At 38.1% G+C, this 18614-nt stretch overlaps 1 protein-coding gene across 1 annotated transcript; it reads left to right on the top strand.

Moving 5' to 3' along the window:
* The first annotated feature begins 95 nt into the window (after nt 1–95).
* LOC148350560 (TBC1 domain family member 10A-like) lies at nt 96–14027 on the top strand. Its single transcript, XM_088355809.1, has 9 exons — nt 96–800; nt 4672–4771; nt 4975–5082; nt 5222–5328; nt 5514–5628; nt 7552–7617; nt 8459–8648; nt 8761–8915; nt 10963–14027. Exons 1-9 carry the CDS (start codon nt 616–618, stop codon nt 11344–11346), a joined length of 1410 nt encoding a protein of 469 aa, XP_088211935.1. The 5' UTR covers nt 96–615; the 3' UTR covers nt 11347–14027.
* The last annotated feature ends 4587 nt before the right edge of the window (nt 14028–18614 follow it).

Here is an 18614-nt window from a genome sequence, read left to right as displayed (position 1 = left end):
CATGTGACCAAAGTTTTTGTAATACGCCAAATCAGCCACACTGGGCAGTCGTTTCCTGGATTAAAAAAAAGACACCCTCGTTGAAACCCTTTTTGGATCTTTACATACGTGCCAGTCTTCCTCTGCGGTGTAATTTTCTGGAGAAAAAAAATTGTATCTCTCTTTTTGTTTTATATTTTCACTTTAAATTGTATTTAATTACGCCGCTTGTACTTTTTGCGCGTAAAGCTGCAAGGCAGTATCTACCACAAGAGGCGGTAGATATTTGTGTACTAATGTGCTAGTCTGCATTCCTGCTGACGGTAGTAGAGATTAAGCGACGCCTCCAATCAGCTGACAAGTGTATATGATGCTAGCGCGTTAGCTCCGAGCCCGCACACGCCTCCATATCTTCGCAAGTACATTTAACTATATATTTTTTTCGGCAAAATTTAACACTAAAGTTTTACTTTGAAATATGGGGGCGTAACAACAAATAGCAAGCACCCCCTTAGCCTTCGTAGCCAGTTAGCATAACCCGTGACAATATCGTTAAATTGAGCAGAAAAAATGGCGTGTGTGTTTGAACTTTTTCACTAAGGTTTCCCCCCCCCTGCATAGATAAATGTTAGCTAAATGGCAAATACCGAAGAGGGCGACGGAGAGCTTGACTTTAATGCTAGCGCGGAGCAGCTGACAAGAAATGGGAGCACTCGCTCGTTTAGTTCCGACGCTGTCTCGGATGCCACAGACACGTTCGGCGAGAAAGAGGTGGACAAGTTCGGCTTCACGGGTGGAGCACAGCAGTTCCCAGGATTGCAGTAAGTCGTCATAAGTCCTCTCTAAAAAGTACGAATGAATTTTTTTTTTTTTAATACTCTATGGCAAACATCCATCCATGCATCCATCCATTATCTGCACCGCTTATCCTCAGTAGAGTCGCGGGAGCGCTGGAGCCATCTCTATGGCAAACACTTATCACCAAATATTTTGTCTGAGTACCGATGCCTGGTATCGGTATCAATGTGATACTACCGCTTATTTCAGGCTATCGTACACGTGTTGCTAGACGATACCATACCTGGCAACCTGAGCCAATTGCTCCCCAATTGCAATTCCCCTCATCAAGCAATAATAAACCTTACAAACTCAACGCGCAACCTATTTACTCACAGCAAAACAAACTGTAGAATAGAAAGGTTCATGCACCCCTCTCCAGGCTATTTTTTTGGGTAGCTCCCCAACATGAAACAGATATTACTGGTTTTCATGGATACCAATAACAGGAGAAGCTTCCTTATTTGACTCAGATACAGCAGCTTCATCATCTGGTTGCTGGTGTTTTTTCCGTTGCCAAGCATTTTCCTGCTCTTCAGACATTAGCCGGAGATTGGCATTGATGGGCATTGGTAATTTCCATAAACAAGTTCAATTTATCCATATAAAAAAAATCTTAGTTCATTCCCCTAGCAGTAAGTTCAGTGTTGCTTCTCATACATAGCAGAGAATTTAAATTAAAAAATCCCATACAAAAATTGTTATGTGTCGTACACAATTTGAAATGAACAAACAAAGGTATAAAATGTGAAAACCTATAAGTTAACAGGTATGCAATATTAGTATAGATGCTTCCGAAGGTCACCTGACTTTTTACACGGCCGCCGTATTGGATTACAAGCAACAATCGAAGAAAATGTTAATACAACTCAATCCAAGTACTTTACAAGTTAAGAAGGGGTTTGGAGACAGTACACAAGGAATGATTGAGTGTAATTAACAAACTAGACAGCAGTGTTGAGGTCATGGGTTCAAATTCAGCTCCCAATCTTCCTGTGTGGAGTTTGCATGTTCTCTCAGTGCTTGTGTGGGTTTCCTCCTCCCACATTCCAAAAACATGCAAGTCAGGTTAATTGGCCGATCCAAATTGTCTCTCGTGAGTTGTCCGTCTCTGTGTGCTCTGACTGGCTGGCAACCAGTTCAGGGTGTCCCCTGCCCACTGCCCAAAGATAGCTGGGTTGGGCTCCAGCACCCCCGCAACCCTATTGAGGATAAGCGGTGCAGATAATGGATGGATGGATGCACCTATGGCGTATTCATTTGATTGGCAGTGCAAGAAAGCAATATATAAACTGTGGCATATTGTCTTACCTCAACTTATACATTTATGTCCATGTGCAGCTCCTTTCGAATAAAAGCATCAAGAGATGGGTAATCCTCCAAATCGCTTCTGCCACAAGGCAAGAGAATTGCCTGCCTCAATCTGCATCTACAGATACTTAGCACAGAAATATGTCACCTACTGCTCCTTTTAAATAAAAGCATCAATATAAAAGTAATACACTATTACTAACAAAAAGCCATGCAATGAGAAAAAGTTATGGGATAGACTCGACTTGCTTCTAATACTATCACCAAAACATTTTTGGGGGCTGAGGTGTACGCCATTTAAGATTCCTTGGTCTCACTATCTGCCTCTGCTAAAAGGCAAGGGAATTTCATGCCTCACTCTGCATCTGCAGACGATCAGAGTAATATGTTTATGTACGTAATCATTGTATTAATTATATTCATAATACAAAGTGAACAGTCAGCAATTTTGATAAAGAAATCCCCAAATTGTAAATTTAAATGAGAAAGAACTTTAATACTGAATAAATATAAACATATCGTGTATTTTTTATTTTATATTTCCATGATGACAGTTGAGGCACAGGCTCACCTGTCTCCTCTGACTACATGTCACTGGTGTTTGTAGGGCCTACAATGTAGGCAATGCTAGTATAGATGCTTCCGAGGGTCAAGTGACTTTTTACGCGGGTGTCATATTGGATTAGAAGAAACAATGGACAAGTTGTCATCGGAATTTTGTATTTACCTGCAATTTCATACCCAGACATTATAAACTACTTTCCCATCCAAAAAACAAAACAAAGACTGTTGATCTCAGTTGATTTTATTTCTCGCAACCAGCCGCGAAATGACAGGTTTAATGCTTCGAGGTATTTATAGGATCAAACCTCATTTAGGGTGTACAAGCTTGTTCAACATATCAAGTTGTTTACAATGCCTTGGTATGAAATTGCTGGTAAAACACTGAAATCCTATGACAACTCTTCATTTTTCATGGTATATGGGTCCATGTTATTAATTACCTTAAACTTTTCCTCATATCTAGTCTTCGAAACCCTTTCTAAAGTTGTATAGTACGTGGATGAAACTCTTATTTGTATCTTCTTCCATTGTTGCTTGCAATCGAATATCGCCACCGCTTAAAGTTACGTGATCCTTGGAAGCCTCTGCAGGGTTCATACTAGTGGCCATTTGGGAACCTGAATTTAAAGTGATGTTAAATTACCAATAAATAAATTGAATATTATGAACTAAATAATATGCGCATAAGTGGTGTGTAACATCTTTAACTTTTGGAGGCATGAGTGGGGTCAAAGATGACCCTGTAGGTTATTCTTCAAAATCTTCAAAAATAAAAAAAAAAGTTTTAATTTCGTCATATTCCAGGTATTCCTCATAAAGCATGTTAATGAAATTATGTCATTCGTATTTTTATTTTTCCCCACTCATGGAAGACTGCACTATATGTACTGTTCATTAGGTTATGCATCTAAGGGTTAAAAAAAAGTGACAATTTCAATACCAACCAATTATAACCTGTTTAATAACCTTTTTGCAGACAAACACGTTTTGATTACTAAGAACATTAGAACGACAAAATTGGCTTCTGAAATTCACCATTAAAAAACACACTTTTTTTGTAAATTTCATCATCCAACTCACAACACAAAATGAAGGAAAACTGAGTAATTTTGTAGGTAAATTTGAGATGGTTTGGGTTCATCCCCCCAAATAGGTTTAGTCATTCCTAAATTCAGAGAACACAACAATACGTACTGCTATAAGTAAAATCTGGGCCTGAATAATTGAATCAAATAATTTTATTCTGTTTAATAAATGGCTACGCATCAACCAAACCTTTTTTAAAAGATGCTAGTGTGTCGAATTAAATATCTTAAGAATATTTATGCTTTAAAATAGATCATATTGAATTATCTTTTATTGGAACGATACACCTTTGAATTCACACCCACAAATTTAAAGCTTGTTTAGATATATGTAAAGTTACATGAATAAAATAACATAATCATGGACTTGTCATACAAAATCGGATCCATCCAACCATTGCTATCGTTAAATCATCTGGGTAAACTGAATCCGATTGATTTTCCTTTGAGTTGAACCGGGTGTTTGTGAACTGCTTTGCACCTACTGTACAGAATCTCCTATTGAGGAATGATTTACACCTATAATTAGCATGACCTTTTATACATTTACCTTCTACCCATCCGTACATTTTGCAGCCACCAAAAAAAAAAGCCACCTTAAAACAGTAATAACATTTTCGTGACTGGTTTGGATTGTAATATGGCAAAAGGAGATTTTGTACTGGTACTGTAGTAAACTAAAACACTTAAGGAAAGGGAATTAGGACAAAGTTCTCCCACCGCTTCCTGTTTTCAGGAAACCTGGTTGCTGATGATGACCGACCATTGTACTGTTGTGTTGTCCGCGAATCCATTTCCTGTATGAAAGAATAGGGAAGAGATCAGTGTGTCTATATTTATGTCACAGAGCACTGTTAAGCATATCATTTCAGTTTAATTATTTTTCCCTTCTTAGAGCTGAAGAAATCCCCACGGCAGTTCTCAGGCAGCGGGAGACCAAATGGCTGGACATGCTTGACAACTGGGATAAGTGGATGGCTAAAAAGCACAAGAAGGTCTGCCTGCCTACAAAATATCATGTTTTTAAAACAGACACCTTTGTAAATATTTAGCAGAGCTAGCTCGGTGCTTAAAATATGATTAGAATGTCACTTTCGCCCCCAATTGTTTGGACCTTTTTGGCATGTTTGCTATTGCAAAGAAAAAGCCAAAATAAAATTGTTTGACCATTGACGCCCACTCAAAGCCAATTTTTAAGGTGAAAGAACGCTGTCAGAAGGGGATCCCATCATCGTTGCGTGGTCGAGCCTGGCTTTTCCTTACGGGGGGCAAAGTGAAGGTGGAGCAGAACCGCAACAAGTTTCAGGTCGGTCTAAGTGAGATAATTCCACATGTCTTACAATCGATTTCATTGGTATCACTGTAACCATGGTTTTTCCTTCTGTCCATTTTATAAGATGCTTTTTGCATGCTGTATTTGACATTCAAATCTTTTGCGAATTCAGGAGCTGGACAGCCAAGCTGGAGATCCCAAATGGGTAGATGTAATTGAGAGAGACCTTCACCGGCAGTTTCCCTTCCATGAAATGTTTTCGGCCAGAGGTGGGCTCGGGTAAGCGCCACTTGGCTGTCCGTTTGGAAAAATCCCTAGGCTGCAGTTTTACTAATACAAGAATTGTTTTCCTTTTTACCTACCACATTTTGCTGGTTGTCTTTTTGTTTTCATGCAATTAATGTGTGTAAATGTTTGCACAGAAAATTCTATTTCGCTTGCTGTTCTTTCTTCCTCAAACACAGGCAGCAAGATTTATTTCGCGTGCTGAAGGCATACACGCTGCACCGTCCAGAGGAGGGTTACTGTCAAGCTCAGGCTCCAATCGCTGCTTTGCTCCTCATGCACATGCCCGCTGAGGTTATTCACAGATGCACAAACACACATACAGTATATGGCGAGGATACATCCATAACAGCATTATAATAAAGAAGTAAACATGAAACACACTTTCTTTGGTGAAAAAAGTCCTGTAAGTGATTTAAAGAGGAAAAAGCAGTAAAAAAAAAAGGAAATGAATCTTGTTCTTTTAGTAAAAGTCTACCGATCTAGTTCTGTTGTCAGATAATTTTGCCAATTTTAAAGATGATTATTCTCATTTTTTGTGTGTCATTAATATATCTAACTATTTCTATATCTGCTAATTTGAAAAAATATCCTTCATGAGAAAAACAGGGTAAATGATAAAAATGATTAATTCAATTTAAGTGAAATTAATTACTTTAATTAATGTCTCATTTGAAAATTCAACAATTGGACAATTAGCTGAATTGTGAAATTGAGGGTGGGAATTTAGGTGTTTATTGTAATTATTCGTGTGTAATGCACACTCTTGTATAACGCGCCCCCCTAATTTTTTATTTAAACTCTGTATAAAATTTTGTTACACGCTTTCTCTGTTGTTAAATACGTGCAGTCATGATTAATATCGTTTATTAACAACGTAACCTATGAACACAATACCAACATAAAATGTACTATTTAATATCCTTCCAGGTCTGATTCATCATCAGATACACCAGAGAGTTGTTTTCCTCGCTGTGGTTTTTTGGTTTTATTTGTATCTTTCAGGACAACTTTCTGTTGAATCGATTCTCTAACATTCGCCTCTGGTATTGTATATAAAACTGCCTTTTTGTATGTACAGTATATCTATATCACTGGTGGTCTAGTGTTTAGGATGCCGTTGCATCCAATGTTTTGCGATTTTTCAACACATCGATCATTGCACAAATACAGGGGCGGCAGTAGCTCAGGAGGTAGAGCGATCGTTTTAGGATTAAGGGATCCCAGTTCTAATCCCGGCTTGTCCGTGTTACATGTCGAAGTGTCCTTGGGTAAGACATTGAACCCCCAATTACCCCCAATAAGCAGGTTAGTGCCTTAAATGGCTGCACAAATCACGGCCGCTATTGGGAAATGTGAAGCACAATGTAAAGCGCTTTGGGAAGTCATTGACTTGAAAAGCGCTATATAAATGCAGATCATTTCATTTTTCATTTTCATTTCAGTACTATAATATCTTGCTTTTAAACCTTGTGTAAAATGTAACCCCAAACTGTGATTTTTTTCTAGGTTAAAAAAAAGTGGGTTATACACAAATACTTGAATTCGGATTACTCATAATGGTTAGAGGTAAGATCGCACCTAACCCGACCCGGCACGCGGGTATAAGCGTCCAACCGATTAATTTGATAAGAGGGACCAGGCCTGGGGTGAACCTGAAGTGCAATCTCCGAAGTGCAGCTTCTAGTTTAGTAAGGGCTTGGTCCCTCAAATCATGTGTGTTAATTCAGTAAATGTACTGTTACTTCAGTACAATTTTTCTCAAGAAGTAGAAAGTAGTCATCCAAATAATTACTTGAGTAAAAGTAAGTGCACGAACAGCGTTTATGCGTGAAAAAATAAACTGAAAAACGGCGATAGAGAAGCCCAGCCCGGCACTGGTCGATTTAATGATTGACATTTTATGGCCAAGATTTTACCTTTAATGCTGATTAATAATTAGACTTTCTAACTAATGTAGTGTTGCTTAAAAGAAAGTTAGGCACAAAAGATTAGTATCTTTTTAGTCAGCCTGAACTATGAATGTTAATTATTTGCAAATCCGATGTGTAACAATTTCTTTTCACCTAAGATTTTCTTACCAAAACAAAATGTAGTTTATTTGTACCATATCTCCCAACTCTACATCGATTAATACAGGACCAAAATGACAAACAAAACAAAAACCCTGCCAGGGCTCCTTGTCTGACATCAGAAAACTATACTCTTGTGTCATAGGACGCGTTCTGGGTCCTTGTCCAGATATGTGAGAAGTACCTTCCTGGATACTACAGTACAGGGCTGGTAAGATGTACGCTCAGCTGTCATTTTTCACAACTGTGATTTATTTTCCACATGAACCATCATACCAATGTTACGTTATATAAATACTCATAGGTCCAGACATTTGTATTTGTTCTGCATAGCGGAATCCATACCTAGTAGTCGCCACAATGTTTGTCTGTCATCTTGCTGCTAAACTGTGCTCAGTTGGCACTGGTTTCAGTTCACACTAAACAATACACTGCCATCGGAGAGGCCAAAACTACACAATGTACCTTCAAAAATACTTCTGAAGAAATACTGTATTACAAAAATACCGCTACGGTAATACTTTAATACAAAATACTACTACAGATATATTACAAAATTCTATGTAAATACTACAAAAATTATACAGAAATAATACAAAAATGTTACCAAGTTAATACTCCAAAAGTACTACTCTGGGGAAACTACTAAAATACTGCAACATTACACTACAGTAATACTACAGTATACTAAAAAAATCTGACTGGAAAATTACTACAAAAATACTAAAAAAAAAACAAAAAACGACTACAGTAACACTATATATCAAATATAGTTCCTAAAACTGGGACCTGCTATGTTTCTTAAATTGTGAGCACTTCAAAACCATTTTTTTCCCCCAAAACCTGTAGATGTTTATTTATTCCTGAATGAAAAAAATGGATAGGTCTCCAGGATTGGCCCCTCGGCTAAATGTTTTAACCCAATACGTCCCGTGACTCTAAATAGTTGCCCACCCCTCCCCCAGCAGTAGTAATGACATATCAAGGTACGATAAAGGAGATGAAGCAGAGGAAAGAACGGCGCCCCTAATGTCGTGGTGACCTTGTTGCAGGAGGCCATCCAGGTGGATGGCGAGATCCTGTACGCTCTCCTGCGGAAGGTTTCTCCCACGGCGCACCGTCACCTCAAGCAGCACAAAGTGGAACCCCTCTTGTACATGACCGAATGGTTCATGTGCGCATTCTCCCGCACACTCCCATGGGTGTGCGTGCTCCGCGTGTGGGACATGTTCTTATGTGAGGGTGAGAGAAAGTATCGCCTGATAAAAAAAAAAAAGAATATTACTACCAAACACCGCCCTTCATTTCCCTAAATGTACATTCTCTCTTTGTAAACTGATCTTCTTGCTCCTAGGAGTGAAGATCATGTTCCGCGTGGGCCTGGTCCTTCTCAAATGCATGCTAGGAACACGGGAGAAGGTAAAGAGCTGCCCAGGTCTTTACGAGACACTGGAGCTCCTGCGGGCCATACCTCCACAATACATGCAGGAAACGTACTTGGTGCAGGAGGTGAGTTTGTGCTGCTTTTGTGGAAAAAACGTTTTCCTCAATTATTGAAGGACGCTCTAACATTGTTGTTGGTAGCCATCCAGGTTGGTTGGTTGGTTTGTTGGATCCTATAACCACTAGGAGGCACCCATCACTCCCTAGGTCAGGGATGTCAAACTCAATTGCACAAGGAGCCAAAATTCAAAACACACTTAAGGTCGCGGGCCAACCAGGATAAACATTTATTGAACACACTTAAACTAAATGTTTTGGAACATAAATATGAATAAAAACAGACGAGAATATTAAATTTAAACCTTAAATCACTTATACAGTATTTATTATTTTGCTCTAAATAAAAATATCTTGTTAAATTATACAATTTAGAACTTAACTTAAACAACTTAACATTCAAATTCCTTTGCTCATATGTCAATGTATATATTAAAAAAAACTTAAATATCCCAAAAGATTTTGCTCTCCTTAATATATCTCCTGTCAAAAGTAGAAATATGAAAATGCTACACAAATTATTTTGTAAAAAAGTCACAACATTCTGCAAACAGGGAGCCTGATGTGCATAGACGGAGTAGGGCGAGAGATGCTCTTTTTGCATAGCTCCACCCATCCCTCCCACTCACCCAATCAAATAACTAAGTTCTCTTTCGGTGTTTTGGCGTATTTACAATTTGTTCCGTGGATTCATCAAAAAGTATCTGAACACTGAACACAGATTATATAGTGAGCTTTTATATAAAGGATTCTTTAGCGTTGTACAGCCAAAACGAGTTTTTTTTGTGTGACACTTTGACTGTAAATCGTAGTGAAAACGTGCCCTATATATTCTGAAAAGTACTGCATTGCAATTCAGAATTGGTTTGGCTTCGCGTGTATTTGAACAGGATTAATGGCTCAAGTTTTGAACGAGATGGAGAAAATTTGCATGCAATTAAATTTGTCTCTGAGCCATAGGTACTCATAGAAAGAGCCATTAATGGCTCACAAGCCATAGGTTCCAGACCCCTGGTATATAGTATAGTACAGTATACGTCATATATGAAAGAATAGATACAGTGACTATGATGTCCAGGGATGAGACGGCGTTGTTCATATTGACGGGCCATTAATAACAATAATGTAAAGTGGTCTTGTGGACCGGATATGATTACACGGCAGGCCGGATGTGGCCCGCGGGCCGGGAGTTTGACACATGTGCCCTAGGTCATCATATGTTTCCATCCACAGGCGAAAAAAACATTTGTTGTTGGAATACATTAGTGATAGTCTGTAATGCTTGATAAAGATTGCCTCGATGGAGTGCTCCAGTGTGTCATGGGCTCTTAGATTAATAATATTCCCCCTTAATTTTAAAGCACGATACACATACTTTGTAGTTACTTTACATATCACGAGGCGCACCTATAGGGAGCTGTCATGATGATCCACCATCTCGCTGCTATGGGTACCATGAAAAAACCCCAAAAGCTTGTGAAAGGCTGTGCAAAAAAAAAAAAAACGGAATGAAAATTGTGCAGTTGCACTGCACTACACAATACAGTAATGTCTAGTGGTCACATATTACACACTGCCCCTGAAGTATTTTTTTTTCTCATTGTTCTTTCTTTAAAGAATAGTGGAGAATAACTGTCAGTCATTATCAGGAATTATTTTTTTTTTTTTTCATATCCATACCTATAGGTATTTAATAAATAAATAAAATTAATCTAATTTATATTGTGATAATATGGGTTTTATGCAATATTGACTAATATTGTAGATATATTTTCCTTTTTGAAAATTTAGGTCGTTATTTTAGGGGAAAAAATAAATGATCCATCTGTCCTATGAAATAGTTGTTGTTTTTTTAATTTTACTCAAAAACACGTTATGAATTAAGTGGAATAAGTAAAATAAGTTTTTATTTGAGCAAAGTTCTCTACTGATTATCTAAAAATGGTACTTGAACTGATAAAAAAAAATTGTACGACGATCATTTACTTCCCTTAAAAAAGAAAGAATCCTATTTTATTATATAATATATTTTACAGAAATATACTCTGTCATTCAGGTCATAGAGCTGTCCATATCAGAGAAAGACATTGAGAAGGAACACTTGTCCCAGCTCCGACGCTGGAAAGAGAACCACGGCGACCTCCACTACAGATCCCCACCCAGAATGCATGGCGCCAAGTCCGTCATGGCCGCAGACCCCCCGGCCCGCCAGGATCTGATGCAAAGGCCCACCATCGTTATGGAATCGCCCCCGGAGGTGTCCGAAAACGGTCACACCCGCAAAGCCAAAAGAGAAAAGCGGAAAAAGGGCGTCCCGCCACCACCAGAGACGGATCAAACGCCACCTCTTCTCACCGTCCCGTCGCCGCCCCTGAAAGCTGGCAGCGAGCACGGATCTAAAGAGAGTGTGAGCAGCACAGAGAACGACACCTATCTGTAGCACGGTGAGCGCGCCAAGTATTCCGTAAATGAGATTATCTTAAATTAATCCAAGCGTGATGTCACAGAAGCCAGAGGAGAAAAATACACCCAGCTGGTCAAAAGACTGGGGAGAACAAAGCTGTTGCTAAAGGCAAACAGTTAGCTATAGCTGAGAAAAAAACAAGATACTTTGTCGATATAATAAGTAATATTGACTTGATAGAAGGAGTCATAAATGTTTAATTTCTCTTACCTGATATGAAGTGTGCGCTCCAAACCCAAACATTTCTGACGAGTGCCTCGGTCCAATCTTTTGGCTTTATTGCATTTAAGCACAACCCTCTTCTTTTTCTTTGATAAGTGTCCGCTGGGATCCTGTAAAACTTATATTTACAATCAGTAAGGTTTTTTTCTCAGATTCTAGCACCCAAACACACAACATGACGATGTTTTAACACCTAAATAGCAGCAAGGACAGGTTTCTTAATATCTGTCTTTTGACCAGAGCAAGTCTTTTTTTCTTCTACCTTCAGCTGTCACATTATCTTGACGCGGGATATTAAAACTAATGTCGAAGCCGTCCATTTTGATGAGACAAAACTAAAGTTAGCGCGTACGCTTGTTTACATATTGTCTCGCTCTCGCTTTTTGCTTCCTGGCTAAGCCCCGCCCACCGGATACATCACTATGTTTACAAACAAATGAAACGTTTTTTTTCCGTTCCAAAAAATGTTAAATAAGTACCTTGTTTGCCGCACTATAAGGCGCACCCCCAAAAATATATTTTTAATAAATATGGTGCATGAAATTGAGAATCTTGTAAAAGCTACTGTGTTTATTCTTGTATAACCGTTGGGCTCTTTAAATGCATTCGACATATAATAGTTCAATGATTACAGGTAAATAGTTTATAAGTTTCACTAGTTAAAATCACACACCTATTGTATGTAATGGCAATTGAACCTTTAGGATGATGGTGAGGGCGGCAACAGTTTTCCACTAAATCAGTGGTACAGAGTACATACGAAAAGGTTTTAGAGCTTATATCAGCATCACCGTATTTATACTCCGTGTCAGAAACACGGACTTGCATAGTGCATTTTGATAGGTTAGTTGGTCTCTCCACTTCTTCACCTGTGTGTCAATATCCTCACGGTCTAAAATTTATGTATGTAAAAGACCTTGTCGAGTAATTTGTTGAAAGACTTCCTGTCTTCTGTTTCTGCCTTGACTCACAGGTGAAGAAGTGGAGAGACCGTTTAACTGATCAGAACGAACTATGCAAATCATTGTTTCTGGCACCCTTAGTAAAATAGATAATGCGGTTTTGTATGTCATCTGTACAATTGGGGTCTAGTAGTAAAGTGTCCGCGCCCTCACTGCCACAACCCGGGTTTGAATATTGTTGCGTATAATGTATTGCGATTTGGGGCAGAAAAGATTATCAATTGATCAATCATTGCTAAAAAAAAAAAACTTTGTTTAGTAAAGTACACCTATCAAAATTGTACGCATTTACAATCTTATGAAACAGTATTTTACGGTACATCATTTCTGTCTAATTTTGGGTTTTTGGGTGCACTTTGTAGTACGGTAAATAGGTTTGTGTGACTAGTATGCCTTTTACAATTTTACAATATCATTAATTGTACTAGTAGAACCCCGTTTTGCCCAATATGTAGTAGCAAGCTAAAACTGTCCGTCTGATGTGGACGTTAATTTCCAAATGGCTTTATGGAAAGCCGGGTATGGTGAGTTGTAAGACATGCATTCCCTTTGACAAATAGTCTTCCAACAGAGGAAAAACTTTGCTGTTCTAGTGCATAGCCATCATGTGGGGATTCAAAGATATCAAGTTGAACCTTCGTGTTGTCCTTATTCTAAGGACCATTTTCATACTTGTTTTTTAAAGCTTACTTGGGAATATGAATCAAAACATTTCGTTTTTTCTACTGTTGGGGCCAAAGTAGGGAAAGTCATGACATTTAACATTAAGGATATTTTTTTTCTTTAACAACGCAGTGGCGGGTCATTTTGACCCGAGCACAACAAGAGCGTTAAATGGTTTTTGACAAAAGGTGGCCTCTATGAAGACAATCCGACGTTTGAATGGACGTGTTCTTATATTGGCTATCATGAAATTGTACATTTGTACGTAATGTCTTGTCTATTTGAACAACTCTGGTTATAGTCATTTCTGACAGCATCACACTACTTTGACTCCACCTCTTTTAATGAAGGAAATTGTGTCCAGGTACTTTGTTGTACGATTTAGCCAAAGATTTCTTAGTAGGGTGTGGGCACGGAAGCTATGAGACCAAGGTGTGTGTTTATTCAAATAGGGAATGAAGTGATTCTGCCAGCCTTGCTGGCCATTATGACTTTGAAGAACCGGAAACGAATAGTACACTCCGGCATTAGGAGGAGCTTTTCTGTGTCACGCAACCACACCTTTTATTTCTGAGCCAGATATATAAAAATGATGTGTATTTTACTATTTTTATAGAATGTTAACAAATGTAGCCCAATGAATGTACAACTCATTTCTTTTAATTCTCAAATTCAAAATCTTTTGCACTTTAAATGGGAAGGAATAAAAATCAAAAGTTTGATATGCTTTGGTAGAAAAAAATCAACGGTGTGCTTTTTGTCGGTAATCAACGTTATTAAAGGGATACCGTGGTGGGTTTTGGAACATTCCCAATGTGTCTTGTTGATTTGATGTCACCCAGGCTGTTATCTATAGATGGCGCCATTTATCTGCTACTTCAACACGCTAGACATCATTCACTATTTGAGTACGTAATCCCATATTAGCTCGCTCGAATCAGACTGTGGCTTTGTCTAAGCCAGGGGTGTCAAACTCAATTGAGATGGGGGCCACATGCTTAAAAGAAAAATCTCACGGGTGCCGGACTAGTAGGTTTAAGAAAAAGAAAGAGAGAAAAGGAAATAGAAAAGGAGAGGGGAAAAGAAGAGAGAAAGATAAAGAGAGAGAGAGAGAACATCGGAGACAGTGTAAGAGACAGAGAAGGTGAGAGAGACAGAAACATGGAGAAAAAGTGAGGGGAATAGAGAGAGAACGCAATAGACAGAAAGTGAGAAAAAAGGAGAGAGAAACACAGGGAAAAAGAGACCGAAAAGGAAAATTAAAGAAAGTGAGAAAGAGAAAGATCAAAAGAACAAGAAAGGAGAAAAAAGATAGAGTAAGAAAAAGAGAGAACAAGAGTGAGCATTAGAAAGAGAGTGAGGAAGAGTGAGACAAAGTGAGAAAAAAAAAAGGAAAAAAAAGAGAGACATAGAAAAAATGAGAAAAAGCGGGAAAGAGAGGTGAGAAAGAAAGAGAAAGTTAGAGAAGAGAAAGAGAAAAACAAAGGGAGCAAGACAGAGAAAGAAAACTATAGAGAAAAAAAATGAAAGAGAAAGAGAGAAGATAACGAGGGAAAGAGACAGTGTGAGAAAGAAAGAGAAAGACAAAATATGAGAGAGAGAGAGGGAGAGAAATACTACTACAGATGCTTTGCTATTTAAACTACAGCTCATTTTTCTCTTGCGGTTCGCTCAGTGTTGTGTAGCGGGCCGGATTAAAATCCTCGACGGGCCTGATTCGGCCCACAGGCCGCCTGTTTGACACAGGTGGTCTAAGCCGTGGAAACAATGTCTCATCCATTCATGGCAAATTATTTTTACTGTGGCGATTGGCTACCACCCCTTGTTTCATCCAAATTAAGAAAAGAGTAAAATATTTACAATTTATTTATTTGTGCATAACACACACCTAACTTTTGATTGAAGATTGGTGTAAAACCGTATCATCAGCTCAAACTAAGCATTGTGACAAATGTTGAATACGTGCGGCCATTCTGAAAATCAATTGACATTGTAGACTATGGAAACTATACCAACATAAAATAGTGTTTTATATAATGTCCTAAGTCCGATTCATCATCAGATACACCAAAGAGATGTTTCTCTCGTCTTGTTTTTTGCCTTTATATTTTTCAGGTCCACTTTTGTTTTCTGCATTTTCTAACATTCGTCACTGGTACCATGAATTCAAAGAGTATGATCATGAGATCAAATCAAATGCCTTTTCCTGCGCGTCTTCATCACTGGTGGTCTAATAATTAAGGTTTGGGGCTCCCACCGCGGCGACCCAGGTTCGACTGTGGCATCCAATGTTTTCTGATTGTGGTCAGCCATGTTTTTCGACAGATCAGTCATTGCACAAATACCGTAATCTCACGTTTTTCGCGGGGCTTAGTTCCAAATACGAACCCAATTTACAGGCGCTTTGAACAAATTCAAGTACTATACTTTATGAACGTTTTTTTAACAAATAACTTCTGTACTGTCAAATCTTGTTGTTTGATCGCACAACTGTATGTAATGAGGACCCGATCCACTTTACATCATACTTTGCTTCCATCTTGGGGACGTTATGGAAAACAGCATTTACCCTCCAATTCTGTCCCACAGAAACCATATCCATTATCAAACTTTTTTTTTAAGTGCCAGGAAGCCACAAAGGAGAACCAAAGACCCACATGTGGCTCCAGACCAGTGCTACTCTAGTATTTTCTGTCACGCACCCTCCCAGAAAAGGAAATTCTCTCTCCTCCACGTTTTCAGGGAAAGGAAATAACAAAAGAAAACAAAAACGTCCACCTTAACAGAACCTCGTGCCCCTTCAGGGGTCTGTCCCACTATTTCAGAACCACTGCTCCAGACCAAGTTTAATAGGTCCAAATTTGTTGGCGATAGAAAACACCTTCCTCTGTTCAGCCAATCAGGATTCAGAACACCATCAAAATCCCAGTGAGTGAAACGGTGATACAGCAAGGGATTACTGTATTAGGGTTCCTAGTGCTTATAGAAAGTTCAATTCCAGACTTTTCAAATACCTTTTAAAATACTAGCTAAGACCAAGTCAACAACACAATTCATACAAACAAAACAAAAATGATCAATAAAAGGGATGTTTACAGAACATGGATCATGAGTCAAAACTACATCTTTATCACGAAGTATTAAAAATATCTTTTTTGAGTCCAGTGTAAAACTTTTTCAAAAACATTAAGGTCCTATTTTTAGAATAATGAATTCAATGACTTTTAAATCTCATTCATAATGTGCACCTAAATTTAAGAGTTATTTTTTAGGCGAATAAAAATGTGCGTTATACACTTCTAATTATGGTAGCCATTATTAATTGTTCCCATAATAAAGTAGTTCCTTTGTGTTGCTTGATCATTGAGCCGCCGGCCACCCGGACCCTCGTGGCGACTGTCTTCCTGGGACACCTGTTCCTCGGACTCTTTCAGCTCGGCAAGGAATTAGCATTTCAAATGGTGGGAGAATTCCCACAGTGCCCTTCATTAGCTGTTTAGCTTCTGAACGATAAAGATCAGCTGCACGCTACCACAAATCATCACACACTCGTTGTCGTACTACAGGGGTACCTCTACATACAAAATGATCAAGTTTCAGAGTCCCTGAACGGGAAAATATTGCCTCTAGTTACAAAGGCGTTTCAGGATACAAAGTCAAAAATACAGTACAGTACACGCTGCCATTCGGCACTCCCAGAATTCTACCTGGCCTGCTTTTCATGTCTCCTTCTAGCTCTGTAAACTGTCTTCAGTCCATAATGGATCCCACAAAACACATGCAGAAAAATGAACAAGGAGAAAAGAGGAGGAGGAGACTTTTTCAGGCCATTAAAACAAAGTAAGAGATAATAGGTTTGAAAGCACACATCGCAGTGCAGGAGGAGTTCAGAGACCACGAGGAGGATGCAGCCATCATTACATAAGCCCAGATAAAGATTTTTTTGCAAAATTCCATCAAGTCTTAGCATTTGTGGAAAGGAATCACTCAGAAAAAGTGTTAAAAGGTCGGGCTATCGCTCATCATGATGACGTCTGCCTTGAGGATCTTCGACGGATTGTCAAAAGCCGGCAAAAGCAGACGTCAATGGATCAGTTTTTCAAGAAACGTGTGGCAAAGAGACCAGTTTAAAGGTAAATGAATATTTGATTATTTCCTTTGTTCTACATTTTTTTTACATGATGTGCCTCTCGTTTTATGTTTATTGGGCGGTCATCCAATTTTGGCATGTATTTGTTTCATGTTGTGATTCTCTTGTGATTTATTCCCAATAAATCTCATACTTTTGCAGGGTTTGGAACAGACAAGCGCATTTACATTCAAAAGGTGTCTCGACTTACAAATGTTTCAGGTTACAAAGCTTCTCCCAGAACAAATAAAATTGGTAAGTAGAGGTACACCTCTAGCAACCACTTACCTGGGGCTGCAACGGCCAAGTATTTTATTATTTGGTTAATCAATGAACATGATAAGATAAAGATATGTTATCATGCATATTTTAAACATTGTATAAAATATTTTTTTAAAACATATTTTTTTGATGCAATCTACACAAAAGAATTCAGTTATACTCTATGTGGCTGCACCGCATAAAAAGTTGTTACATCTAGAAATGTTTTATAAAAATTATGAGTATATATTTACTTTTTACCACTCATGAAATTAAGTTGACTTATTTTAAAGCAATAATGCAGAGCTGCCAAATATTGAAAAATATTTTTTTCTTTGGGGCATTTTAAGATTGCCATTCTTTTTAGGTCTAAAGTGATTCTTAGACAATGCTTAGGAAATTGCGAACAACAAAGTAGCAGTCATTTATTACTTCATGTACAAATTTGGTCTAAATATCACCGTTTAATAATATTGGTAACCGTAACAATCGCCATTTTGAATGGAAACGTTTTTGTAGTTTTGATAGAAAAAGGGTATTTAATCATCTGCTATACTATGGCGTAATAAACTATGGAAGATACTTCAGATTTTATAGCTCTGCTAGTGAGAATTTTCCCCAGTATACACTCACAAGAGGATACTGTTTGTGTTCGCAATCAATATCTAATTTAAATCGTTTTTTTTTTTTTTTTAATTTTGCATCTAGGTTATTTATTTTTGTGCAAGCACTTCATTAAATAAAACGAAGTTATTTATTTGGTTTAATTGAATCTGAATTATTTCATTCAATGCAATCATTTGAAGAAATAAAAATAAATTGTTTTATTTAAAAAATGATTTCCCCCCCCCAAAACTGGTAAATTAAATTCAAAATGAAACAATGCACACATATCTGGCTTGATGAATAATTTTGCAGAAAATATCCAATTTTACCCCTGAAATTAGATTTCAAGGTCAGCCAAATGTTTGAGTTTTGATCAAAAAGAAAAAAATTGAGCTGCACTT

This window comes from Urocampus carinirostris, chromosome 16 (genome assembly GCF_059441175.1).
Source record: "Urocampus carinirostris isolate Australia breed hairy pipefish chromosome 16, RoL_Ucar_1.0, whole genome shotgun sequence".
In the NCBI taxonomy this organism is placed as follows: Eukaryota; Metazoa; Chordata; class Actinopteri; order Syngnathiformes; family Syngnathidae; genus Urocampus; species Urocampus carinirostris.
This window is presented reverse-complemented; position numbering and strand designations above follow the sequence as displayed.

What these genes read in the sequence shown, in the direction of transcription:
- LOC148350560 (XM_088355809.1), top strand. Translation starts at nt 616, where the DNA reads ATGGCAAATACCGAAGAGGGCGACGGAGAGCTTGACTTTAATGCTAGC. An exon ending in CAGCAGTTCCCAGGATTGCA is followed by an intron (nt 801 to 4,671) that starts GTAAGTCGTCAT and finishes TTCCCTTCTTAG; the next exon opens with AGCTGAAGAAATCCCCACGG. An exon ending in TCATGCACATGCCCGCTGAG is followed by an intron (nt 5,629 to 7,551) that starts GTTATTCACAGA and finishes CTTGTGTCATAG; the next exon opens with GACGCGTTCTGGGTCCTTGT.